General features: G+C 45.4%; 1 protein-coding gene across 1 annotated transcript in view; it reads left to right on the top strand.

The window, feature by feature from the left end:
* Nucleotides 1-449: 449 nt before the first annotated feature.
* The window catches only part of LOC119407205 (uncharacterized), a 77,243-nt gene continuing 50,775 nt past the window's right edge, over nucleotides 450-26,917 (top strand). The window contains exons 1-17 of the mRNA XM_049419771.1: nucleotides 450-605; nucleotides 4,053-4,161; nucleotides 5,382-5,458; nucleotides 6,903-7,035; nucleotides 8,563-8,711; nucleotides 9,288-9,387; nucleotides 10,211-10,335; nucleotides 10,913-11,059; nucleotides 11,940-12,057; nucleotides 13,036-13,202; nucleotides 14,386-14,493; nucleotides 17,450-17,536; nucleotides 20,807-20,939; nucleotides 22,475-22,587; nucleotides 23,288-23,351; nucleotides 23,745-23,859; nucleotides 26,477-26,577. Coding sequence (XP_049275728.1) covers nucleotides 4,056-4,161; nucleotides 5,382-5,458; nucleotides 6,903-7,035; nucleotides 8,563-8,711; nucleotides 9,288-9,387; nucleotides 10,211-10,335; nucleotides 10,913-11,059; nucleotides 11,940-12,057; nucleotides 13,036-13,202; nucleotides 14,386-14,493; nucleotides 17,450-17,536; nucleotides 20,807-20,939; nucleotides 22,475-22,587; nucleotides 23,288-23,351; nucleotides 23,745-23,859; nucleotides 26,477-26,577 — 1,843 coding nt within the window. The 5' untranslated portion in view covers nucleotides 450-605; nucleotides 4,053-4,055. The remainder of the gene's footprint in view (nucleotides 606-4,052; nucleotides 4,162-5,381; nucleotides 5,459-6,902; nucleotides 7,036-8,562; nucleotides 8,712-9,287; nucleotides 9,388-10,210; nucleotides 10,336-10,912; nucleotides 11,060-11,939; nucleotides 12,058-13,035; nucleotides 13,203-14,385; nucleotides 14,494-17,449; nucleotides 17,537-20,806; nucleotides 20,940-22,474; nucleotides 22,588-23,287; nucleotides 23,352-23,744; nucleotides 23,860-26,476; nucleotides 26,578-26,917) is intronic.

Raw genomic sequence — 26,917 nt, 5'->3', positions numbered from 1 at the left:
ATTTAAAAAGTTAATTATTCTAACTTTCTTAATTACTCTCCCAAGTGATGTCTTTAACCATCTTAAGATACCTGCGGCTACAGAAGAAGTAATTGGGAAGGCATCGAACAAATATCGCATTTCCATGATTTTTGAGGATTTCGGACACATTTCTTGAAACACCCGGTACAGAAATTAACTAGCTGCAACGCTGAGTACACTACTCTGAAATACTCATTGTCGTTAAGAAACGATGCTGTTGGCAAGTTTGGTGTAACAGGGGCAATAACCACCTACCGTGGTACTACCGTACTACCCACCTTGTGTTATCGGGCGATCGCGTGCCATTCGATAGCTCGCCATTATCTAATCGTCCGCGGTCATTGTTTCTCTCGTGAGCTCCCTTTCTTGCTTGGGCGGTGTGACGCCCTTAGTGGAGAAATACGAAGACAATTCTTATCTTCAGCCGTAGAACAATCGAAAGGACGTTCACGCATCGGCGTTTTTCGCATAGTGTACAGCATCAGAGGCGCGGCGCGGAACGGGACGGGGCGTATAGGCCACTTCGCATAGACTGCAGTATACGTTGTCAGCGCACTCTCATCTGGGTCAACGCAAAACACACGGTGAGCCATTCTGGAACACTAATTCGGCCAATTCTTGAATAGGCATCTATAGTGTAAAACCCTTTTCAGAAAAGTGATGTTCACAAGATTGAGTCTGTACAGTCTAAAGCCGTTCATTTGATACGCCGTAGATATGAAAAATATTTTTCGCTTTCCTCTAACCTTTTTAGTCTTAACCTTACCCTTTGTCAACACATTGCCACAATGAATGTTTAAAGTTCCTGCACGCTCTAATGAACCCTTCACGCCTAAATTGTTAAGACTAATACGTTAAGTTCGCTGATCCTTCACGTATTCGTAACTCTCACAAAATAAATATTTTAACATTTCAATGTAGAAGTGACCCGTTCAAACACAGTTTTTCCCCTCAACAGGTGAACACTGGAATGCTTTACGAGGAGGTGTTCAGGAATTACCGTGTAGTGACATTTTTTGTCTGCACTTGAAGTGCGATATATTATCCCCACTCCTGCAATAGCCCAAACTCGACTGTATAGAATGAAAAAGTAAACAAATAAACAAATTTCAGTAAACAAATTTCTTCTCTATAACGTTGATGTAGCTAGAAAACGTAACTGCTAACCGTACCTATACCCTTACTAAACTAGAAAACACGCAGTGTAAGTTGTCAGGATACACATGAATGCATGTATGACTGATTCCGACGATCCAACGTCGCTACAGGAAAAATGCCGTAGTGACGGGACGCTGGCTTAAAGGGACACCACAGCCGCCACAACGGTCTAGTGGTTATGGTGCGCGACTGCTGACCCGAAGGTCGCGGGATCGAATCCCGGCCGTGGCGGCCGCATTTTCGATGGAGGCGAAAATGCTTGAGGCCCGTGTACTTAGATTTAGGTGCCCGTTAAAGAACACCAGGTGGTCGACATTTCCGGAGCACTCAACTACGGCGTTCCTCACAATCGTATTGTGGTTTTGGGACGTTAAACCCCAGCAATTATTATAAAAAACCCTAAAGAGAAAACCGAGTTTTCTCGTATTATTAAATTACTCTTTCACTATACCAATATCATCACGCTTGCCGGGAGAAGACGCTTGGAAAGCGAGAAAACGCGCAAAAAGAAAATGCGGGTGGCGACGCCGCCTTGAAATTCTCGCATCAATCACCGTGACGTCATAGATTTTCACGGCGTCTACTTGGCCTTCCGTAGTTCCTAATCGGCAAAAATGAAGTACATGGTCCTCTGAGGGGCCATAGATTTAACATACCGAGTTTCAGGAAAACTTCGTTGAGCCATTGTCGCCAAAATACGAAAAACACAGATTGTAATCTGTGAAGTCACGCGCGGAGATTTCGGCGCGAAATTTAAAAATTAAACTTGACCTTTATCTTTCGCCTCTAATATTAAAGCTTAGATAGTGAAATTAATGACAATATGGTTTTCGATGTAAAATTTATCAATTTAAACCGACTCATTGTTTAACTTTACTGACCCTTTAAGTTGGCCCACTAGGGGTTCTTCAACGTGCATGTTAGCCCATGTAATGGATGGATTTCTTTTTTCGTTGTGATCGCCCTGGTCAATTGGCCGCTACGTCCTGATATCGAACCTCGACAGCGACGTGTTGAAAAGCTGAACACCATAACAACTCCACCATAGGGGTGTGTTAGTTTTTGTTGCGATATTAATGGAATTACATAGAAAAAAATATGTCGCTGCATAGTACTGACGGATACTCCTCTTCATGTGGAAGTGAGAACGAAATTAGGTGAGAAAAAACAAAACAAAAGCCGTGCATTGCTTAGCATGTCTACATTAAACGTAGCGTTCACTTCAAGTATGCGTCTTGCACGTGCTTATCTCCCTCGCTTCGTTTGACCTTTTGGTTTGATCCGTTTGAACACTATTTCGCAAACCCACTTGAGGATAGCAACCTTGGCAGCAATCCTTACTGGCTTCGTTCTATGCGTACGGTGCAAGCAAGGGCATGTGCATTGTTGTGGGTAGAGATACCGACGCGGTTGTGAAGACTGATACGACTGGGGACATGGCTATGAAGGATGCTACAGTCGCTGGGATGGGAACAGGCACGGGCACAATCACACGTGCGGGCAGAGACACCAACATGGGTACATGTGCGGTGATGTACCCACCAATGCATATGCATATATATGTACCCACCAACATGGAGTACATGTACCGATGATCACTGTACCGGTGAACTGTGCCGAAATGCAAATCTTCCTGCATTAGAATTAATGACGGCAGTGGAGAGTTTAAAATTACTTTTCCTGATTATTCATAACAAGCTCGAGCATAACGGGCCCGACTTTTCTCATATTACCACCAAATTCACGCTTTAGACACAGACATAGAGAGAGATAAGATTCTTTAGTGAAATGCCCGGAGAGGTTAGCCTGGTTTGTCGCCTGGCTTGCTACTCCAGGTGTCGGGTGATTATGGTATATACAATGATCACATATACACCATATACACACAAATAGTACATACAGTCACAAACACACATATATACATAAGAAGAGTATGTGTATTGAACCTCCGTTGACGCGGAATGACACGTTTAATTATAGCTATTTTCCAAGAATAATTAACGAATGGAAACGTGCTGCTCGGTTCACCGGTTTCCTCTTCTTCCATCACTGCATTTTCGAACGAGCTTAATGTTCTTGCCCATTCGGGTCATGCGGCGTTTCCAACCACTTAACGCCACGCCGTGGTGGCAACGAGTGCTTTTTTTTTTTTCGCCTTTTTTCTCCGAGAGATTTGTGATTTTTCTTTTTCTGCACTAGTCTGCACATGTATGAGGTAAGCAGTGCCCTTGCAATCATCTTCGCATTTATGTCGCACGTGCGTTTCTCGACTGAACTGTATTTATGTTTGTTTCATTCCTGTAATGACCGTCCTTGGGTTAATACTATGAATAAACAAACAAACAAACAAAAATGTGTGCGGACATATGTACAAGCTTGGACCGTGTACTGAAAGGGTACGGGTACGGACACAGATACAACCATGAAAATAGGTAAGGGCACCGCTGTAATCACACGTGTGGGTACACACACAAGTTGGCTACCGAAGGGAAATTGGTACGGACACCTGTGCGAGCGCAGGTGTCCGGCACTCTTAAGCACATTAACACATGTACGGGTAATGGTACGGATAAAGGTACGGACACGCGCGCACGTGGGCACGGGCATGGAAATGGGTACGGACACGAGTGCGGGTAAGAGTATGTGTGCGGCCACGAAATTGGTAAGGGCGCAGATACGGACATGGATGCGGACACAGGCTATAAGCGTGAGTCTGGTGTGGATACGGGTACGAACATAGATACGAGCATGGGTGCGGGTATGGGTATGCAATAATTTCTTTTTGTCTGTGGGAAATATTGTTCTTTTGTGAATTCAAGAGGAGATGTCATTCGCAGTATCATGAAATTCAGTTTGTGCATTTTCCTCGCCAGGCTATGAAGGTATCATGGGCCTTCACGGTGGCGCTGGCGTTAGTGGCGCTTTCGGTTCTTCCAACTGTCCGTGCCGAGTGCGACGCGAAACCAAAGAAGCAAGTTAAGCGTAAGTAAAATATATCTCACATCTCTATCTCGAACGCATGATGTCTAAAAATTTGTAGTCTTTTTTTTCGTTTTTATTTTATCGTTCCACGGTGCAAAATTTTTGAATCCATTCAACAAGTTATCTGCACTTCTTAGCGCCTTCAAAAATCCATCGGGGGTAATATAAAGGTAAGAACAATAAATATAACTGATAGCCAAACATTCTGGCTCCATTTGTAACGCAACTAATTTACAACCAGGTTTTCTATGTTAATGCTCGGAAAACAGCTACAGAAAGCTCGATCAGCGGTAAACAAGTAGCAGTTACATTCAAAGGCAATCTGCGCGCAAGAGTGAGTGAGTGAGTGAGTGAGTGAGTGAGTGAGTGAGTGAGTGAGTGAGTGAGTGAGTGAGTGAGTGAGTGAGTGAGTGAGTGAGTGAGTGAGTGAGTGAGTGAGTGAGTGAGTGAGTGAGTGAGTGAGTGAGTGAGTGAGTGAGTGAGTGAGTGAGTGAGAGGGTGAGTCAGTGAGTGAGTCAGTGAGTGAGTGAGTGAGTGAGTGAGTGAGTGAGTGAGTGAGTGAGTGAGTGAGTGAGTGAGTGAGTGAGTGAGTGAGTGAGTGAGTGAGTGAGTGAGTGAGTGAGTGAGTGAGTGAGTGAGTGAGTGAGTGAGTGAGTGAGTGAGTGAGTGAGTGAGTGAGTGAGTGAGTGAGTGAGTGAGTGAGTGAGTGAGTGAGTGAGCGAGCGACCACCCAATAACATCTCGTGCTCCCCTTACAGGCAATGCCCCATACATTTATTCACAATCTTATGCTTCATGGGATTTTCCTTCTTCCTTATTCAATCAGGCATGCTACTTGGTCAGCAGCTCAGCGTCTTACTGGTCCGATTACTAACCCATGATCAGCGTGCAAAAGCTAAAAAATGTACAATCATAATAACTGCTTATGCAGGATGCAAAGTTGGGCAAGTTGTATCTGTATATATGCATATCTGCTCATTATTATCTGTTCAATATTCACATCTGCTCATTAGCTTTCGCGGATGTGACGCACGTTGTTTTAAAGGTTCCAAACTACACACCCCATTATCAGCTCAGTTTATTGAACTATTTGTACTTTTTTTGTTGAAAGAATGAAGTAATTCTTTAAACGTGGAATCCGGCTGTTCTTTTTGTAACTATAAATGAACGACTACAATTGTTATCCTTCCCAATAAACACTTGCCAATCTCTGGTTGCAGCCAAGGCAATTCCGAACCTCCTAAAAAATTACAGGAATGGGTGGAAACTGACGGCGGAAATCAACAACGCGGACGAGGTAAGAAGTTCGTTCAAATGTGGCTGCGTGATGCATGATTTCCAGATAGTCGGCCATAGGTGTTGGCATATTTACTGGCATAGTACAATATGGTCAAACTTTCGACGCGTGGTTCGCACTTGGCTTGATTCGAATCTAGCTTCAGGAAAGTTGAAATAAAAAGCTATTTGCCTGGTAATTTAAACTATTCACTGGAAGATGTCCGTATCATCATCTTAACACTCCAAATGTTTTATACAATTCGAATACAATTAGATTGCGACGTGTCAGACGTATGCTACACCTGAATAGGATATTTTTGTGGTTTTTTTTTGTTTACCTTTTACAAAGTATGGCGCGACAAAAAGAAAGGACGACGCGTGGCGAGAGTAAAAAATGGAACGCATCTCCACGAAGTGCATGATGACGAGTGGACGAAGCTAGGTCCTAAGGTCCATAATGTCTACGTTGTAGTCGCTGACTAGTATAAAGGGTTTGTGCTTGTAGGTGTTTTATATTGTTCTGTCACAATTATGATTGATAGTAGTGTACTGTTCAACCGTTTTTTGTGTCTCACATATGTTACCCGAGCGTTTGCCCCATATAATGCAAATTGAGTGACATAAAGTGACATAAACAGTTGATGACAAAGCTCGGTCCTAAGGTTCATAGTGTGTACGTACGTTGAAGTCGCCGACTAGTATAAAGGGTTTGTGCTTGTATGGTGTCTCACATTGTTTTGTCATAATTACGATTGTTGTTCGTCTATTGTGAACCTTTTTTTTTTATTCCCACACACACATATGTTTCGACTATAGCAACGGTTTTCCAACCACCATGACAGCGGACAGTGGGCGTCGACGACAAAGCTAAGGTCCATAATGACTACGTTGAAATCGCCGACTAGTATAAGGGGTTTGTGCTTCTAGGTGTTTTATATTGTTCTGTCACAATTATGATTTATTCGCCTATTGTTAAACCTTTTTTAGGGGATTTTACACGGTGCTGTGCCGTGAGCACGGACACCACACAACCGACAAGTCTAAACGCTAAGGTGCTTCGCCCCTAAAACAGATAGATGACCAGTGCCGACTGCCAATTCTTTCTTTTACACCTCCTTGTGTCAGTTTTGTTTTTTGTTTTGTTTGGGTCGCGATGTCCTTTAATTATTCGACTATGCCAAGAAGCCCAGCTTCCTAGCGCACTCATGCAGTAGTAGTAGTAGTAGTAGTAGTAGTAGTAGTAGTAGTAGTAGTAGTAGTAGTAGTAGTAGTAGTAGTAGTAGTAGGTGTTGTTGTTGTTGCTGTTGCTGTCGTCGTCGTCGTTGTTGTTGTTGTTGTTGTTGTTGTTGTTGTTGTTGTTGTTGTTGTTGTTGTTGTTGTTGTTGTTGTTGTTGTTGTTGTTGTTGTTGTTGTTGTTGTTCGTCGAGTCACATCGGTGGTCGTTTTTCTACCCATTTCTGCAGAAATTGACGATATACCTGGTCGAGTACTACGACATGCAAACGAAGCAAGGTTTTCTGAGCTTCAAGCAAAACGGAAGTGACGACTTGAACCTGTTCTACATCTCCGACACCTCGGAACTATTCGTCTACCAGAGTAAGCGCAAAACTTTTAAGAGCAGCCCACGTGACACCATGTTAAGTATGCGGGTGTTCTTGTTACGGTACTTTAATGACGTCAACGGGCAGTAAAAGAATCACTGTTGAAAGGACAGTTTTGTTGAGATATAGAGAGGAGCCCAGAAACTTATGATAATGGCGCAGTAGTTGACCACTACCCACGTGACAGTACTCGATAATGCGACATGAGGTTCTGTATGTGCTCTTAGTCTACGGGTTTACTTTGCAGCCTCCCGGCTCTTTCAAGTGACGCTAAAGGCAAACGACATTTTATGTGAGAACTAAAGGTCAATGCTCATAAGAACGTCTAAAACGTCAACATTACACATAGCAGCGATTTAGTAATGGAGAAATTGAGGCAAAAGCTGGGTACGGTTTGCGCCACCAGTAGGACATTCTCGAACACAAACACGATGACGTAGCAGGGCCTCAGTGCAATTATTCACAAATACTCAAACTACCCACGAGAAAAAAGAACGTTTAATTGTATTAAAAGATGGAGTAAAATGAACTTGCGCGTTTAAGTTTTATTCATGCAAAAAAAAAAAGAGTTATGGGAGCTTCGCACTAGTGTTGCCAAGCCTGAAGGAAGAGCGGAGCTGGGGGTGGCCTTCCTTGTTTCTCTTTATATTTTTATTTCCTTCTTCTCTTTCTTTATCTTTCTCTCTGTTTCTTGTACCTCGTTTTTGTATCTGTTTGTTTCTATTCCTTGCTTTCTCCTTCTCACTGTTTCTATCTTTCTTTCTCTTTCTCTGATTCTCTCTCTCTGCTTCTTTCTATCTCTTTCTTTGTATCTCTTTATTTCTCACTTTCTTTCTCTTTCGGTCTTGCTCTCTCTTTTTTCTGTCTCTTTTTCGTGTGTTTCTTTCTCTCTTTCTACGTCTTTCACTTTCTTTCTATCGCTTTCTTTCTCTCCCATTCTCTCTTTCTATCTCTCTCTCTCTGTCTCAATTTTCTCTTTCTTTCTATCTCTTTCTCTCTCTCTCTCTTTCACGTGTTTCACATGCTCCACTACGCCGAGCACAGTTCGCACCGAGCAGAGCTCTCACCTGCTGTACACTCAGTAGTGGGGCTTGCCCAATTCCTGTGGCGCATACCCCCCACCTGTGGGTTCTCTGCGGACACCAAAGTTTTTACGGCCGGCTTAAGTAGCTCCACTGTTAAAGGGCTTCTCGGTGTTACTAATGAGAACGATGCGAATGCCATTTTCGCCGGGCTGTGCCACGCTGAAGCCCCTCGCTCCGCTGCGCCGGCTGTAGGACATGCAGTGAAGGGTGGGCGTGGCGAATGCTACGTCACAAGGCCGACCTCGGAGGCGGGCGGTTTGAATTGCGCCAAAGGTATGCAGATCACTAAGACGTGATTTTAATAACAAGCATGCATTTCCTTGGCGTGAAACAAGCAATACGAGGTTTCTGGAACGTCATTTCAACGATCCACGTTGTCTTAATATTCGCCTTTAGTGTCCTTCAAGCTTTATGTTTACCCGTCTTCTCTTTCGCAGAAGGTTCTTGCAAGGTCATGGACGTGCAGAATCCGCCCGATCCCGTGAAATCGCTCGTTCTTCAGTGGCGAAGCTGGCGTCAGAACTTTACAGTCCTGGGTCCCTCCGCACTTTTCGCCAGGGCCTGGATAGCCCAGAGCAAAGAACTGGTAAGCTATAGTGTAGGCGCGCTGATGAAACTATGCGAACATGTTCTTTGCTGCTGTTCTCGCTACCTAGCGTCCGTGGCAGCACACGGCCGCTATGCAGTCTCTTCCGAACAATCAAATGTAGTCTCTGCAGTCTCTTCCGAACATCTTGGGGCGCGGTGGAAAGCCGCGCTGATCAGCTCAGATCGTCAAGATCAAATATGGGCCATCCAGCGAGCACGAGAGGCAGCTGGGGGACAGGGTCTCTCCACCGCCCCTGGCGCGGGCTAGACCAGGCCACAATCCGCTGTTTTGAATAATGTTGTTCACACACACACACACACACACACACACACACACACACACACACACACACACACACACACACACACACACACACACACACACACACACACACACACACACACACACACACACACACGCGCGAGTGCCTAAGCGTGATATATTTTCTGAAATATAAAGAAATTCTCTATCAGGTGATTGCAAAATCGCCCAAAACATTTTTTTTTACCAAAGGAAGTCTTGCCCCACCTTAAATGACGTTGTCTCAATTTTTACTCGCTGCGATTCACGCAGTATTACCAAGGTCCGGCTGAGCCAATACGTGGGATTAAGAGCTTGCAATGGGCCGCCTGCTACCCTGGAGACGACGAGCCTACGCTGGTTTGGTTTGCAGGTGATGTAGTTTTTTTTTTTAAGCGTGAGCGTAGTACGTGCTCCCACCTCGAAGATTCGCGATGTGGGCGTATGAAGCCCGGCGATGAAGTTGGCCCAGCACCAAGAACAAGGTCAGCGGCAAAATTGTCACGGCAGTCGATTAATGAGTCGAGTACAATTTAAAAAAAAGGCAGCGGTATCTCTACCTCGGGGATGGATGCACAAAAGCCTGCACCAATGAGCGCACGCTCTACAGACAGATGTCATAAACCGGACTGACTGTAACCCCGTCGTTGGAAACTGTCGCCGAGTAAGTGAGTGGTACGAATTGTTCTCGCGAAGCCAATCAGCGGTCGCACTTCGGTCAAATGGGCGGGGTCTCTCCAGCCTTCTTAAGTTGCGTTTGACTATAGGTAAGAATAGGTGGGCGGCGCTGCTGCTTGTACGTTTGATTCAGTTCAACAATACTTTTAGGAACATGGTGCCAGTGGCTTTTTTTTTTTTAATTTCACCATCAGCTGTCTGTCTGAAGCCGTGCCGACCCGCCTCTCAAAGTCGATAACTCGCCCGCGCATATTATACCGTAACAGCTTTGCAACGTACAGTCGTGAGCAATATGAGCTAGGACACGGAAACTGAATTTTAAAGGTAATGGCAGCTAAACGCGCTCGGCAAGCGCAAAAGTGTTCGTGTCACTAAATGCTCACACGGAAAGGCATTTCTCGCAATTCAATACGTCACATTCATATCGGTACGCTACAAGTAATCGTTGACTAAAAAAAAATGAATTCCGTGTTCCACCTCATATTGCTCACGACAGTACGTGTCGTGCCACCTTTCAGATTCCGAGTGGGAAATGGGATACGGTACGGAGAAGTCCTTGCCTCTCAGGATTACCACAGGACCGCAAACGATCGACATCATGATGATGCAACCTTACGTGAAGGACGACGATGACGTACTCAAGGTGAGATACTTCCATCAGCAGGTATGGCTGCGTTGGTTATGCTTGCCGGCATTTTTGTTCTAAATTCATACTTCCATCTATTAAAGTACATCTGTTGCTATTATTATTATTATTATTATTATTAGTAGTAGTAGTAGTAGTAGTAGTAGTAGTAGTAGTAGTAGTAGTAGTAGTAGTAGTAGTAGTAGTAATTGTCATTTTTATTGTTGCTGCTGCTGCTGTTCTTTTGAGAAAAAGAAAGCAATCCGCAAGCAGCATTTGATCAAGAAGCAAAATTTCATGTAAAATTTGTAATTTTTTTTATTCTGTAGCCTCCCTTATTCTAAAGTACTATAACGTTTTATATAACCACTAAATTATTGGCCAATCCCCCACAGTGGGTGTGATATAGAGTCGAAGGTGAACAAGAACAAGAACAAGCAACCGCCACTGAAGTGGCAAAAGACCGACACGACTTTTGAGTATTCTAGTATATATTTTCGCGTTTTTCTTTGTTGTGCACTATAAGTTCAATAATGAAACTCCATCCGTCTCCGTGTTCCTCTATTCTAATCTTTCCTTTCCCTTTCTGTACAAGATACCAACGGGACTGGGCTGCAAACGCTTGGCTAAAAACCTTCCAATGCCACCGAATTTCTCAAACCTGGACCTTGAGTTTCACGTCGAGATGGCTTTCACGAATCCTACGGTGCTTGGCCCGGACCACTATATGTCGCATTTAGAAGTAAGTTACGCGTGTCTGGCACGCCAGACGTGTTACCTTGTGCGTGTTGTGTTGTTTTGCCTGTGTTATTATTGGCATTCTAGCGTGTTTGTTAAGGCGGACGCCTTAGATGCTTCATCAAACGCGAAAACTGACTGGCGTCCCGCGTGGGCGGCGCCATCATGAGTGATGCGAAAAACAATAATCACGTGATGACGTCACAGATCGTCTGAATGTGTGACGTCATCATGACGTCACTGTGACATCCCATCTGCCTCTAGGATCGGGGGCAGTGCAAAGCCACGTTAGGTGCGGAAAGCTTTCGGCGGGTGGCAGGGCAGGATCAATACATCTAGAGTTACTGTATATGCTACCTTTAGGTAGCATATACAGTAACTCTAACAGTAACTCTAACATATACAGTACCTTTAGGTAGCATACACAGTAACTCTAAATACATCGACTGAGGAGGAAAAGATGGCTTTCGCTTTCGAGTCGTCTTACGAGAATGCATAAGGAACCCTGCGAGTTTTGTCATGTTCCGGTAGTTATTTGTAAGATACGGCTGGCGGGCTCCCTCCCTCTGTCCTTGTTTGTGGGCACTTGACATCCTTCGCTGCTGTGTAAAAAGTGCTTATAAATGTCCATGTGTTCGTACGTACTAAGGAGATGTACTGTGTACGTTTGTTCCTCGATTCCTTGAGCCTGCCACAGATCCCACAACCACTGTAATTGTTGTTCATATCTTCCGGATTGATAATACTGTGTTTTCTCCACGGAGCCCAACTCAATCACGCCAAATTACAGATGGGAACCCGCATGTCCACCATCTTGCACTGACAGAAAAATTTTTTTATGAATTGATAAATTTCTCGGCCACTCTTTTTTGTTTCTTTTTAAGGTGATACGAGATGACAGGGACAGTATCTTGAGTGTAATCGGCGCGGACTGGACGTCGGCCAAAAAGACCGTCGGATCTTCCGTCACTAATTTGCAGCGTATCTACGACTACGCCAACGGTAAGTACACTCACTCGGGCGCAAACAGGCGTGCGCAGGGTTGGTTCTTAGTTAAAGGGGAGGGAACGGGGGCGGGATTACCGCAGCCTGCCCCCCTCTTCTCTAACCCCTCCCACTGAGGCCCTTTACGATAAGAAAGCAGTTCTAAAATGAGGTATTAGCCCCGCATGCCCATAATACCCCCCTCCCCCACATTTCGATGAAGGCAAAATGCTAGAGGGTCTCGGGGTTGTAGATTTAAGTGCATGTTAAAGAACCACAGGTGGTCGCAATTTCGGTGCCCTCCACTAGGGCGTCCCTCGTAATCATATCGTGGTTTTGGGACGTAAAACACCAGCAATTCCTAATATATTATGCCTCGTCCACATTGCCGTTCCTAATGATAGCGCATTGAAATAAATCACAGGATAACAAAGAATACTGTTAACAGCAGTGATTTCCATTTCACACCCTTAGGTTCTTGTTCGTGATTATCGTAAATATATGTTGTACGTCAAACTTCGGTGCAACTAAAGCATTTGCGATAAGGAGATACAAAACGTACATCATTCATGATTTCTAGTGCGTTTGATGTTGCTACAACGAAATTGACGCCAAAGATTTCTCTTACCTTGTACCGATGTCACACGGGCACTTTTGATCGCGATCAGGGCCGATCCGGATTAGGCTCGATCCGGATCAGGTGCTGCCACACAGTCACCTTTAATCGCGATCAGGCCCGATCGGGATCAATACTATCGCGGTCTGCGCATCTAGATCTGGCTTCCAGATCGCGATTTGAGCGACGTCTGCGCCAAACTCGATCCTGATTACTTTGGACCGTGTAGCAGCGATGACTATTGATCGCGATCAAGAAATCCGATCCGGAGCGACCCTGATCGCGATCAAAAGTGCCCGCGTGACATCAGGAGACTTGAGTCGCTTGCACCTTATCGTCAACCCTCGGGCAACTTGCGTGAAACCAATGCTTACTTGCAGGTCACACCTACAGCTACGTAGATAGCAACGGAATGTACGGGTGCAAGGTAGAAGCGCAAGACAACGTCCGACCCGTCATTCAACTTCCGGACAAAAATGAGGTCAACATGATGGACACCATACTACCAACGTACGACGTCCTTAAGAAAGCGAGCTACCTCGGCATTGTGAGTATGAGAGTTTGGAAACGCCATACTGAGTAGGCTTATGCCTTCTTATACTTGAAAGAACGAATGGGAATTTTTACAGCAGAGCTGTTATGCTTTGTGTTATGCTGTTACGCGTTCGGATAAACAATCACCATCATCATGAATGGCATCTACCTGTCTAGCGCGTGCAACGCAATAACTCGGCCGGCACGCGCTCTCTCGCTGCGCTGATTTGTCCGGCGTGAGCTGCGATAACTCGGACGGGCGAGAGAACGAGTGCAGAGAGAGAAAAAGAAAGAGAGAAAGGAAGAGATAGAAAGAAAGTGAACGAGAAATTTTTCTGGCGAAAAGAAGTTTCTTCACGAGGCGGGATCGGAACCCGCGTATACTCACGACGCGAAGGCGAGCAACGTAACCACTCGGCTATCCAGGCACGCTAGTAGAGCGAAATATAGCCTTGTATAGTATTTGTATATATTTTGTAAATATGTGTTTTTGTAATTTTGTTATTAGTTGCTAATGTTATGGATCGTAATCAATGCTTTGTTTATTAACGTTATAGCTTTAAAGAGCTCGTTTCGCAGAAATTCCGGTGTCGGTGTCGGCGTCATCGATTGTGAGCGAAAAATCAGCGTTGTCTGTGAGCGAAAATAAGGAAATAATAAAGAATCTTCGGTACGAGTGGGACCGGGGATTCAAACCTGCGACCCCTCGCTCCGTGGCGCGATGCGCTTATCCTCTCGGCCACCGCGCATACACTCTTTAGCAAACTAACGGTGAGCTATTTATATACACCGTTTAGCGTTGATGGTACGCACATCTCGGAAGATCTTCAGCAGCTTGGTTATCACCCGCGAAATGGCCCAAAGGGCCCACGGGCGATGGGCGGGGGAGGAGGCGCATCGAGGCGCCCTAACGCGTCCGCACTTTGGCTTTGCTTGGGGGACGCTTTAGGTGTCGACCGAGAAGCGAAGCGATGCTAGTGATTGGGAAGGCGATACGAATACGGTGCGATTACGCCATGGCGTTCTACTCTTGAAAGCGAAGCTCCCATGCTCTAAATTATTGTTATAATGATGCTGTTGTTTCATTACGTCGCTGATTGATTGATTGATTGATTGATTGATTGATTGATTGATTGATTGATTGATTGATTGATTGATTGATTGATTGATTGATTGATTGATTGATTGATTGACAGCAAACAGTCCGTGGAATGCCCGTGCACACCTACGAGTTGGTAACGGATCCCATGCCAGTGGGAGGGGCTCACCTGACGTACGCTGTCCTGATCTACAGCTTCCTTGCGGTAAGCTCACGCAAACGCACGTTTCCGAAGCATCGTGCCTTGTCATGATGCCCACTTCTGATGCCTTGTTCCCATGCCTCCCTGCCTGGTCTTCGTGATTGCTGTGTTGCCTTCACTCGATACTACGCGCACCTTATCGGCCGTGCGGACAGTCCGAACTGTGAACGCTGCCGTATGTGTGACACGTCAGCACATCTATTTTGTGTCTGCCTACTCTACGTGGCAAAACGGAAGACGCTGTACTCGGTTCCAACCTAAGAAAAATTACATCATCTCCCGCTAAAGAGAACCATGTGTAGATGCGAAGCAGCGGGGAGATGGTTCGCTTGAGCGGGAGATGTATGGATTGATGGATGCGAAACTTTATTGTAAGTCCTGAGGTGCACGACTCAACGCGCAGCGGACCGCTCCCATTTTGGTACAGTCAGGCCAAGCCCGACCGCCGCAACGTGGGCCCTCTGGACAGCCCATAGTTGTGCCCCGACATCGGGGGTCTTGATAGCGGATAGCCACTTGTCTTCATTGAATTGGTCCGTGCCCCGTAACGAGGGGCAACGCCAGAGCATGTGGTCTAGGCTAGCGAATTCGTTGCAGTGCCTGCAGGAGCTATCGGGAGATGGTGTAATTTTTTTTAGAAGCTGGCTCGCCAGGTCCCGCGTTGTAAGCTGCATCCATCCATTCAAAGCGTCGTGGAACGCGAAGAGGAACGCTACGCGCGTCGCGTCTTTTAGGAGCTGGCTCGCCAAGTCCCGCACCGTAAGCTGCATCCATCCATTCAAAGCGTCGTTGAACGCGAAGAGGAACGCTACGCGCGTCGTGTCTTCCCTCTAGCCTGGCCGTTAATTCTCACAGGGCAGGCGGGGGAACGCGGTCGACAGGCACGCGAGGGGGGGGGGGGAGCGTAGGGGGGCGTTCATCGTGGCGTTACACAGGAGAGAATGAGGCGCGCGAGAAGGAGGAGAGCGTAGGAAAGGAGAGGAGGGGGAGGAGGACGATGTGCATGCGCAGTAAGGGTGGTCACGCCACACACCGGATTGAACTCCGCCATAAGCTGCTTCGCATCTAAAATGTCAGCTGCTCCCACAAAACTGCGGCGCGCCTGCGCTTCACTTGTGAAAGACTCGTGCTAGCTGGTTTCCGCTCGAACCGTAAGTACTTTCCCTCGGCTAACATAAATGCTATGCGCATTAAGAGTTAAAGATTCGTCGTTACTACCTAGAACATTACGGTTGGCTGAACAGCGACGTCCGCCGAATCCCCGACGTATTTTACCAGGACGTTCAAGTTTCCGACCTAAAACGAACGACACAAGCGTGTATCTGTATGGGAAAGTCAACTGTCTGAAACACTTGAGAAGGGCCTGACGTCACGAAAATAAGCAAGCTTTATTGGATGGAGGCATCTACGCAAACTCTCTGTGGGAGGGACAGCGATGGCTATGGGCGGAGCTGGCTTTTTCTTTTTCTTAGGTTGTAATCGAGTATAGCTTCGACGCTGGCATTAGTAGAAACACTTAGTGAGAATTGTATTTTTCCCCAATGTGCGATCGGGCAGTGTCGACTGCTCCAAGGGCTGTTCTGGATTTTCTCAAGGGCACTCGACTGGACACTAAGCTTTAGGGAAATAGCTTTGCTATGTGGCTATCGTACATACGCATCACCTCTTCCTTCCTGTCCCCATCATCATCATCACTCTTTTTCCCCTTTTTTCCTGTTCCCCTGCTCAGGTTATCAGGCCGGAGCGTACTAGCTCAGGCCGATCTCTCCGCCTTCTAACTTTATTTATTTATTTATTTATTTATTTATTTATTTATTTATTTATTGTATCCTCAAGGCCCGATGGCCTTACAGAGGGCAATATAGTAGGGTAAGAAAGTAATACAGTGGTGTAGTAAAACAACACATTAATAATACTTATATACCCAATATTAATGAGAACTAACAGACAATAATCCCTGCCGGTGGCGTTATATTTTGTCCACTTTGCTTTCTTCACATTTATATCCCAATTACTACAAATAACGTCCCCTATTCATTTCTTGGCATTACTGTCTGTTAGTCCTCATTAACAATGTGTCTAACAAAGAAAAACGAGCCCTTAAAAGTGATCTTCTTTCCTTTATATATAAAATGTAGTTTAATAATGCTTTGCGCAATGGACTGTAAGTACATTGCGCAAGGTAACATGAATACGTGTTATTTTTTTATTGAAACAGAAAATAAATGAAGGAGTTGTTGTCACCATTGCTTGGTGACGACTACCCCTTTCCACATAGTTGTTAGGATAAAAAATAGGAAACAAAAATACTATATATATATAAATACATAAATACAGCCCTGCAAGCTCAAAAACTCTCGTTTCAACAGAGCACAAATACCTATACATACCTGTGTATGCAATGTTAGCTAACTTGTGCTGAAAAACTTGACAGCAAAACAATAGATGTAATATGTTAAAATTTCCTAGTCAAACAATGTTAGCTACAGCCTTGCAAAAAAGTTTGTTATTATCGATGGAGACAATGTAATTGGGAAGGTGGTTCCATTGCCGGATGTTTGCTACTAATAACTTCTTTCTCCTTCTTACCAAATCCTCACGCTTCTTGTATAGTCATAATGCTTAATCATCACGCCCACTTCTGATGGCCTGTCTCCATGTCTTGTCTTGCTGTATGGTCTTCGTGTCCAAGTCTTCTTGCCTATGTCATCATGCTTCGAGTACACTTCTCAAGCTCAGTCATCATGCCCCTTGTACTTAGATTTTGGTGCACGCTATGTGAAATCGAAGTGTTCGGAATCTTCCACTAACGCTTCCACGCTCTTTCCGTGCGCGTTGAAAGACATTAGTACAATCAGCCGACACCTTGCGGTAGAAGATGACAACGCCAGCATTTTTTTTTCAGCTATGACTCACCCCCTTCCTTCCCCACCTTTCGTTTCTTCTTTCTCATTTACAGGAGGACCTAGTCATGGACACGTCAGTCAATCAACGGAACCTGCCGATCCGTGTCGCCATGTACGCCTACGTTAACAAGATGTCTCAGGTACGAAAACTTTTGCAGCAGCTCACATTTACGAAGAAGAATCTGGTGTTGGACCTGTTGGTACATAGCTTGGAAAATCGACGAACCCAGCCTTGAAAGATACGTAGACAAGACACGTACACGTGTGGTCGTCAAAACATCTCTTCTTGTGTACCTGTCTTTCAAGGCTCGGTTCGTGGATTTTCCAAGCATTTACGAAATCGCGCTTGTTTCAACTCCCATTTTCCCCTGAACTTATGCCTTATACAAACTATCATATAAAACTATAATCAAGTCAAAGCGTACGCTGGCACACTGATTATTTTTTTATGTGGTCGGTATGAAGCTTACCGTATTTAAAGTGGCCATGACCCCAACTTTCGATCATAATCTGTGTTCTGTCGATTAATCCTTGTGCGTCTACAAACAAGCTGTGGAAATTTCAGCGCATTTGGTGCAGCACTTAAATTATAATTGAATTTTTTTTTACAAACACGCGAGCGGCCTGAGATTTGGGCCACACTGGTGCACTCGCGAGCCGTGACGTAACAAGCTGCTTGCTGTGCGAGCGTATGCATTCCGGCGAAAGGTTTTCTTCCGTGTTCAGCTGCGCATGCACCCGGGATATTTCAGCTTTGTTCAGCTAGGCAATGAAGGTGAACGACTGGCAACGGCTGAAACTTTGATACAAGACGAGTCCAAGGTGCGAAATATGAAATTTTTTGACAGGGCGCCGCTTCTTACTTTTTTTTATAGCTGCATGTTATTTTTCTTATCACTATGACGGCTTCATAATGGAAGCCTGCAAGATAACGGGAAGACGAAAAAGACAGATTTGATAAATAAGGTGTATTTTATTGGCGAAATATTGCAGTTGAAGAGGATATTACCACAAAATATATAACACAGAAATCAGAAGTAGCATAACAATTCAACGTGCACACTGTGATGGTGTAATGTGGGCTTTAAGATCTGAAATAATTCAACCAGCAGTCAGGTGATTCTGTACAGAGAACACAGACTTTAACACAACCGATAACTCTGACGATTCACACACAACACACTACAGCATTCCTTATTTACATCCTAAACGTCCTACGCGCCTCGCACACAAACTGTCCTACTCGCCGTTATGAACTGTTGCCGCTGCGGCGAGGTCGGTCGTCACCGGTACTCCTTGGGCAGTCAACAGTCACGCTGCCTTGACCGTGGCGAGGTGGTAGTGGTGGTGATGATGGCACTGCAGGCCAGTAGATCACCAGGCCACTGCAGCGCAGGTTCGCTGCCCGTCGCCAACATGAGCCGCGGCCACCTCGTGACACCACTCGGGCCCCAGGACCTCAGGCCAGGAACAGACTAGGCTGCCGGTCTCTGTGTCAGCACCGGGCACAGAGCGGGAATCAGGCTCACCAGGTCCACATGGCTGCCGCACGCCTGGTTAAGCGATGTCGCGACCCGAACCGCCGACCAGCGGCTGCCGTTCCAACCGTGTCGCGCTCCAACTCCTCGAGCCGCACGCCCCGCTCGCGCTTCCTTTTCGTCGTCTTCCCCTCCAAGCAGAACTGTCGTTCCCTCTTCGCCCCGTCACGGGCCACACAATCCACATCATCACACACACAAACCTTGCACACGTGTTGATCTTGCATCCGTAGACAGCGCAGCGTTCTTCGCGTAGCGTGGCGGACTCATCATCCCGAAGGGCGACAGCACGCCGGCCGTGCGCTGGCAAAACACAGTCACTGAAACGGTTCCCGATGGCTGCGATGGGCTATATTACCTTCTGCCAAGTCACCGACTAGAAAACAACGGTTATGCGAGGAAATATCTACGGACGACAGCACAAACCTACTGCGCAAAAACGAGCGACGCCATTTGCATCTCAAAATGAGCAAAACCATAGCAAAACCGTTCGCCCATGTTACCAGACTGCCTGCATGTGCCCGCTGTTTCTGAAAATAAACGAAAAAAATTGGCCACTCAACCACATACCCAAGACTAAAGTTTGAATAAAGTAATCTACTAATTTAATTCGTGACAAATAAATTTAAAACTAATGAAAATAAACGCCTAATTAATTTTTTGTTTTCATTATTTGTCCCCCCCTCACCTAGTAGCGCTTTAATCGTCACGCGGGTGTTGATGTTTGTCGCAATAGGTTTCCGACCACTTTTCGTTCCGACTTTCGCGACCTATTTAGATTGACCTTGACGAGTCCACGCAGCACATGATGTCACACACGCCTTGACAAAATGGCGGTAGCCGGTGGTGGGTGAGGATTATAGCCGGCGACTTTCTTGGGCCTATTTTGCACTTAAAATATTTGGCAGTGCATTTTTTATATATGGGTAGTCACAGTAGACCATTTACTTCTATTTTCCCTGAAAACCGCGAATTCTTGGGTGACCACGTCATGTTCCCCTTAAAGGGGTATTGACAGACGGGTCCACTGTTTAAGGGAATACTTACGTTTCGGGTATGTCCGGATTTCGCTCTCCTACAAGAGCATAGTGGCTTAGATTTGCATAACACTACTGGTGATTGATAGTTCGGAACCCTTATGATAGATTAGTAACGTGCACGAACAGTTTTTCCGCGTCCACTAGCCGTTAAGGGGCCAACAAAATGAAAGTTGCTCATTCGGGTGTTCCCTTTAACTGTGGACCGTACTGTACGTGTTCAGTTGTTTGTTTGCGTCAAGTGAAAGGCCAAGCACTGAAGAGCCTAGAAAATGTACTGGTAAGCGTGAGTGTACCTTGAAAAGCGTAATTACAGTATGTTTTTCAACAGCAATTTTCGGTTCCTGCCGTGACCTGACGTGACAACTTGGTATGAGTTTCCCGTCATGCACTTGCGCAAGATGTCGTGACTTTTCCACAGGAGCTCCGCTCCGTGGCTCCGTTGGTGGCGCACAGGTCGCCATTTTGAATCTAATTTTTTTTTTTTTGGTGACGTACGCAAGCGGCCATTTTGAACGTTTAGGTACCGGACGTCATCAAAACTAGCCATGCTGGTTGTGTGAAGTCACCAGAATTGACGCTGTAGCCTGACGTCACGATAGTGTCGATGTCGGTAGGTGCGCCATCCGAAAATCGACTTTAATGTCAAAATAAAATATATTATGTGCGTTTACTAGCTCAGCTGAGCTTCACACTCACTCAGAGCCGTCTCTGTATACAGGAGATTTTTATGGCAGAGTAAACTCTGCCTTCGAAAATTGATGTCAGTACTCATTTAATAACATAATACCAGCAATCCGTTCTTATATTTCTTTTTCCCGTTTTCATCGTGCAGCCGTACTTCTACTTCTTTGCAAACATCCACGACATGACGACCCAGATGGTGAACCTGAACAAAAAGTTGAACGTGAAGAACTGCTACAACGAGAAGGACTCAGACTACACCTGGGTGCAGCTCGGCTTTCCTGGTAACACCTGTTCAATATCCGTAACAGCGGCTGAAGCTGTAACGCGTCATCACCATTCATTCATTCATTCATTCATTCATTCATTCATTCATTCATTCATTCATTCATTCATTCATTCATTCAGTGGAAAACCTTACATGCCTATTAAACGCGGAAATCGACTGTCGACGTCGGCAGCGTCAACACGAGTGATGCAAAAAATCATCATCAGGTGATGACGTCATCAATGCTTCACCTTGGCGTCTCATACGTCAGCACATTACATCATCATCATCAGCCTGTCTACGCCCACTGCAGGGCAAAGGCCTCTCCCATGTTCCGCCAGTCAACCCGGTCCTGTGCTTTCTGCTGCCACGTTATACCTACAAACTCTTAATCTCATCTACCCACCTAATGTTCTGTCTCCCCCTCACGCGTTTGCCATCTCTTGGAATCCAGTCAGTTGCCCTTGATGACCACCGGTTATCCTGCCGACGTGCTACGTGCCCGGCCCATATCCACTTCTTCTTCTTGATTTCAACTATGATATTAGCTGGTCATTATGATATTACGATATTATGAATTATGATATTAGCTGGTCCTTAGCTGGTCAGAGGTGGGCCGGTCACGGAGGCGCTGCAGTGCAAAACCAGGGGAGGTGCACTACATCGACTGAGAAGAAAAATAAGAATGCTTTCGTCGTCGAGTCGTCTTAGGCGAATGCATGAGGGACCCTTCGAGTTTTTTTTTCATTCATTCATTCATTCATTCATTCATTCATTCATTCATTCATTTCTGAAAGTGTCCATGAACATTTCTAGGTATTAGTGATGGTGTATTCTTCCTACACAAAAAAAGTAAGAAAGAAAACAGAAAACCCGTACAAGCCATTAGGAATCGTTCCTCACTCATCACGAGAAAAAGGTAGAGATACAAAGGTCAGTTTGCATAATGGCAGAGAGGTTAGCATAAGCGATGAGCTGCTTTGGATTGCTACCCTGCACTGGGATAGGGAGGCCGGTTAGATATGGATGACGACGATAAGGACTTGCATATACGCACAAGTTCCTTACGCTATTACAACTCTTATGTCGAAAGTCTAGCCTAGTGGCTTGAAGGAAGGCTTTTGCCGCTTTTGTAATCCCGCATGCGCTGTTGGCGTCAGTGCAAGGAAGTAAAGCTAATCTGATAACGACATCTTATCAATGTGTGCGATAGAAGACGGTGCACAGATAACTCAGGGAGATAAACGAGAGGTAGTTCCGGTTGACTACCCTACGCGGATGGATGGGGCGCGGAGATCAGAACAGAACGCGGAGCGTAATGGGAGAGATGGCAAGACGCTCATCGAAACTTACCATCAAAGATAACGTTGTTCGCTATAAGCTTTGTCGGTGAACTCATTTTGTCGGTGAACTCATTTCTGCGTTCTCATTTCTTACAAATATCTTACATACAAATATTTCTCTCGCATGGTTGTGTCTCCCCTAAAGTTTACGAGTGATCTCCACGTTTCTATCTTTAGTGTTTCATTTTGTTTCAATCCTGCTACGCAGTATCAAAGAACATGCTCTTCTTGGCGATGAACCGTGGCAGCATCAAGCGCACATTCCTGGCCGAACTGCAACGCGTCACGAAACTGTCACCTCTCCGGACCCCTGACGTCATGGTGGGTAGCGGCACTCATAGTTGCGCTACGTGCAATTCGCATCCATAACAGGGTTGTTTGCATTTTCGATGGAGGTGAAATGCTAGAGGCCCGCGTATCGTGCGATCTCAGCTCTCGTTAAGGAACACCAGATGGTCGATATTTCCGCAGCCCTCCACAAAAGCGTGCCTCATAACCTTATCGTGATTTTGACACGTATAACCCTAGATATTAGTATCAAGTAGTCACGGAGCAGATACTCCTGAAGAATAATAAAACATGACAATCCGCACTCTTCAAATGAAAGAACAATCAGTTTTTTCTTTGTGTGTGTGTGTGTGTGTGTGTGTGTGTGTGTGTGTGTGTGTGTGTGTGTGTGTGTGTGTGTGTGTGTGTGTGTGTGTGTGTGTGTGTGTGTGTGTGTGTGTGTGTGTGTGTGTGTGTGTGTGTGTGTGTGTGTGTGTGTGTGTGTGTGTGTGTGTGTGTGTGTGTGTGTGTTTGAGAGAGAGAGAGAGAGAGCGCTCTCTCTGTGCTCTGTGCTGACGCATGAAGGAGAAAGCGAGAAGTGATATAAGGACGCGCAGTGAGGTTAAGATGAAGACAGACACATAATTTGTTACCCTTTATAACGCGATGGAATAGACTGCAAAGAATAATCGCTGGTGCAAGAAGCATATTTCAACTATTCGGGCTTTTAATTATTGATTTATTCATTTTTCAGATTGACTTCACCGAAAACATGGTCTTCATCACTGTACTCATCCTGGGACACCCTGCAATTTCAGGTCTGTCAGGTTTCTCACAAATCCTGTAGGCATTAGTTATCGGGTCACGCATTTATATCTTTGTTTAACACTAATGACAGAAAATATTTGCTTCAATGCGTATGTATATCGCTACTGTACGCATAAAATTTCTGCAGCCGTTGTTCCACTCACAGTTTGAAAATGTTGAGAATGACAGAGCGTTGAGCTAGATGGTAAGGATTCATCATAAGCGTTTGTGTTGTCTTGATATCTCCTCCTGTTTTCGTGTGTGCACACCTACCTTCTTTTATGATGAGTTTGAAAAATGTTGACGTGTGATTAGCAGAGTTTCGAAAATTTTCACATTTCACGTCAACCTTTTAAACAATACTTCAGAACGATTAGACGTTCATAACTCGGTGTTGCGTGCAGCTGACTACAAGGAGATCCAAAACAAGAAGATCATGGAACCGGATTGGTCAGAAGGGGTCATTACGCTGGACGACTGCCTCAAAACGTGTTCTTCAAGCCAATATAAGGAGTGCAGGTGAGACTCTTAACCTCTCATAGCATATTAAGTAAGGCGACAACCTTGGATGCCTCACCTCTGATAGCATATTAAGGCGAGAGCCTTTGAATCCTCATCAAACGCGAAATGTGACCGTCACCGTCAGCGTCCCTCGGTGTCGGCACCAACACGAGCGATGCAAAAACATCACGTGATGACGTCACCACATGACGTTATCGTGACGTCGCATATCGCCAAAATTTGTGACGTCATCACAACGTCGCATAACGTGATGTCACAAGATGACGTCGACACATGACGTGGTCGCTTGATCAAAGGTGGGCCAATCACGGAGGCTCTGCGAAACCATGAGAGGTGCAGAGAGCTTGCAGTGTCTCCGATCCTGGAGGCAATGCAAGACTACGTTAGATGCAGAAAGCTTTCGGAGGGGGGATGGGATGAATCAACACATCTACTGAGATAAAAAAAAAAAGATGGCTTTCGCGTTAGAGTCGTCCTTGATGAATGCATAAGGAACCCTTGTGAGTTAATTTATTACGATGTGAACCCAGTGATTAATGAGTAAACGTAGTGATAATGTGAATATCAAGTATTGAACCTAGTAATAAAGGAGTGAACCTGTTAAGCATGACCTCATGCTAAGCATGAGATTTGATGCCGTTACCGAGAGAAAGCCGTCGCGGGGACGCTCATTTTTAAGCGCACCTATGCGCTCCCAGTCGTGCAACATGGGTTTCAAGTATTTACGACATTACAATAATGTAAATGGTGCGGCGTGCTTTCCTCCCGACGTTCAAACGAAGCCTCGGCGTTCACATGGAACAATTGTCACGAGAGCAAAATGCGAACCCATGCGCTACCCATGGCAACTACATCTCCGTTTTAATCGAACATACTTTGATAATATATTGACAAAAAATACACAGCAAGGGGACTAGCAAGGGTAGTGCTAGAGTTACTGTATAGCGCTTATTGGTCAGCTATCCGCTCGTTAAAAGGTTCACGAGCTACGTGGCGCCATCTGGCAAAAAAAAAGAAAAAAACAAAGAGTGTTCCACATTCGCCGTCATGGCTAAGAGCGGCGCTGACTAACACTCCCAGGGTTTGCGTGCTCATAGATACCCGATAAGTATACGATGGGACGACCGCCGCTGTAGCTCAGTTGGTAAGAGCATCGGGTGCGTAATCTGTAGGTCGCAGGTTCGGTCCCTGCCAGCGGCAAGTTGTCTTTTCGTCAACTGTACTTTCTCCACATCTACATCACAATCATGGCAATACACCTATAACAGTACAATTAATATTCTCTATACCTTCCTTGGATTCATTCTCTGTTGGTTTTTATTCAGGTTGTGTCACACACAAAAAAAAAAAACGCCAGGCCTGCGCGGAAAGCGCAGCACAGTCACAGCGAAAGCTGGAAGAGCGGCATATTCTAGAGCCCATTGTAAACTCTCTTGGGGCTACTAATACAAGTACACTAGCAAGGTACCCACTACGCCATAAATCATAATATTTGTGAAGTTGGGAAGCACCTACAACGCCATTATTCGTCATTGTGCGCAGAATCGAGGTTGCAGCTACACATATGTAAGGCATTATGTGCACTTTGTTTACGTGACGTCTGATGACGATGAAGAATTGTGGCTCAGCCCTTTGTAATGGGTTGGAAGCTTTAAATGGCCCACCAGTTACGTAATTCGCATTGTGTGACGCCCGGTCGCTATTTCACTCTCCCGCCATGCAATATAACATACCTTCAAGTGGGAAAGAGAGACAGAGAGAGGGGGGAAGAACTTTATTGAGACCCTGAGAAAATGGATGATCGGCTTATTGGCTCCCTTGGCAACCAATGCAAGTGCACTTGCGAGGAACCCACTACGCTATAAATCATCATAATTTCTGTGAAGTAGAGAAGCAGCCACTATGTCATTTTTCGTCATTCAACGGAGAGCCGTGGTACCCGCTAAACACATGTAAGTCATTATGCGTACTTTGTTGGTTTTGTGCCTGATGACGATGAAGAATTATTGCAGAGCCCCTTGTAATGGGTTGGAAGCATCCAACAGCCCACTCGTTGCGCAATTCGCATTGTGTGACGCCAGGTTACAGAATTCGCGTTGTGTGGTGCGTGGTTGTTATTTCACTCTTCTACCACACTAAATTACATATATTAATGTGGTTCCTTCCTGACATGAAGCCTGTATGGCGTCTTTTTGCAAGGCAGTTCCAAGCACCGGAATGGCTTTGAGGTAAAACACTGGGCTCCCACGCAGAGGGCCCAGGTTCGAACCCCGTTCCATCCTGGAAATTTTTTCTTATTTCGTTTTTTTTTTCTCATTTCGAGCGATAGTGGTTACGGACACCGGCGGCGGTGGCGGCGGTGGCGGCGGCGGACAACTACGGCGCCAAAAACGGCCGTCGAAATGATCTCATAACAGCTTTCGCTGTAAAACGAGCCCTCGAAAGATTCCCTTCCTTTATTCGTAGTATTACACTATTATAGAAGTGTAGTACAGTATCATATTATAGTGTAGTATTAAATCTCTTCGAATGATATGAACCGACTAGGCCGGAAAGAACTGCTACTCTACTTCGCCTAGTGTTCTTAGGAAACCATGTTTGCGCTTCTTTTCAGCGCGATATCTTACTGCGGGTCGTTCTGTGCCACAACGACGAAGAGAGACGTGGAGTCGAGTGGTGCACTTGAGAACTCCGTTGAGTGTAACACCTACGTGAGTAAGTGTAACTTTTTTTCCTGTCTTTAGGTATTGCTTGATTTTAGCGTACCTGTCGGGGATAAGTGCGTAGATAGGAAAAAAAATCTATTACAGGCGTTGATGGCAAGAGGAAAACCAAACTCGTGATGAGAGTTCTCTCTTGTAAACATGACAGCTAGAGTATATCAACAAGCAACATTAATAGGTCATTAGCTTGTATGTTCGTTCATCGTTCATCGGTTGGTTAATAGATAGATAGATAGATAGATAGATAGATAGATAGATAGATAGATAGATAGATAGATAGATAGATAGATAGATAGATAGATAGATAGATAGATAGATAGATAGATAGATAG

This window comes from Rhipicephalus sanguineus, chromosome 10, assembly GCF_013339695.2.
Source record: "Rhipicephalus sanguineus isolate Rsan-2018 chromosome 10, BIME_Rsan_1.4, whole genome shotgun sequence".
Classification (NCBI taxonomy): domain Eukaryota; kingdom Metazoa; phylum Arthropoda; class Arachnida; order Ixodida; family Ixodidae; genus Rhipicephalus; species Rhipicephalus sanguineus.
Note: the sequence above shows the minus strand (reverse complement) of the source record. Positions and strands in the feature narration are given on the sequence as shown.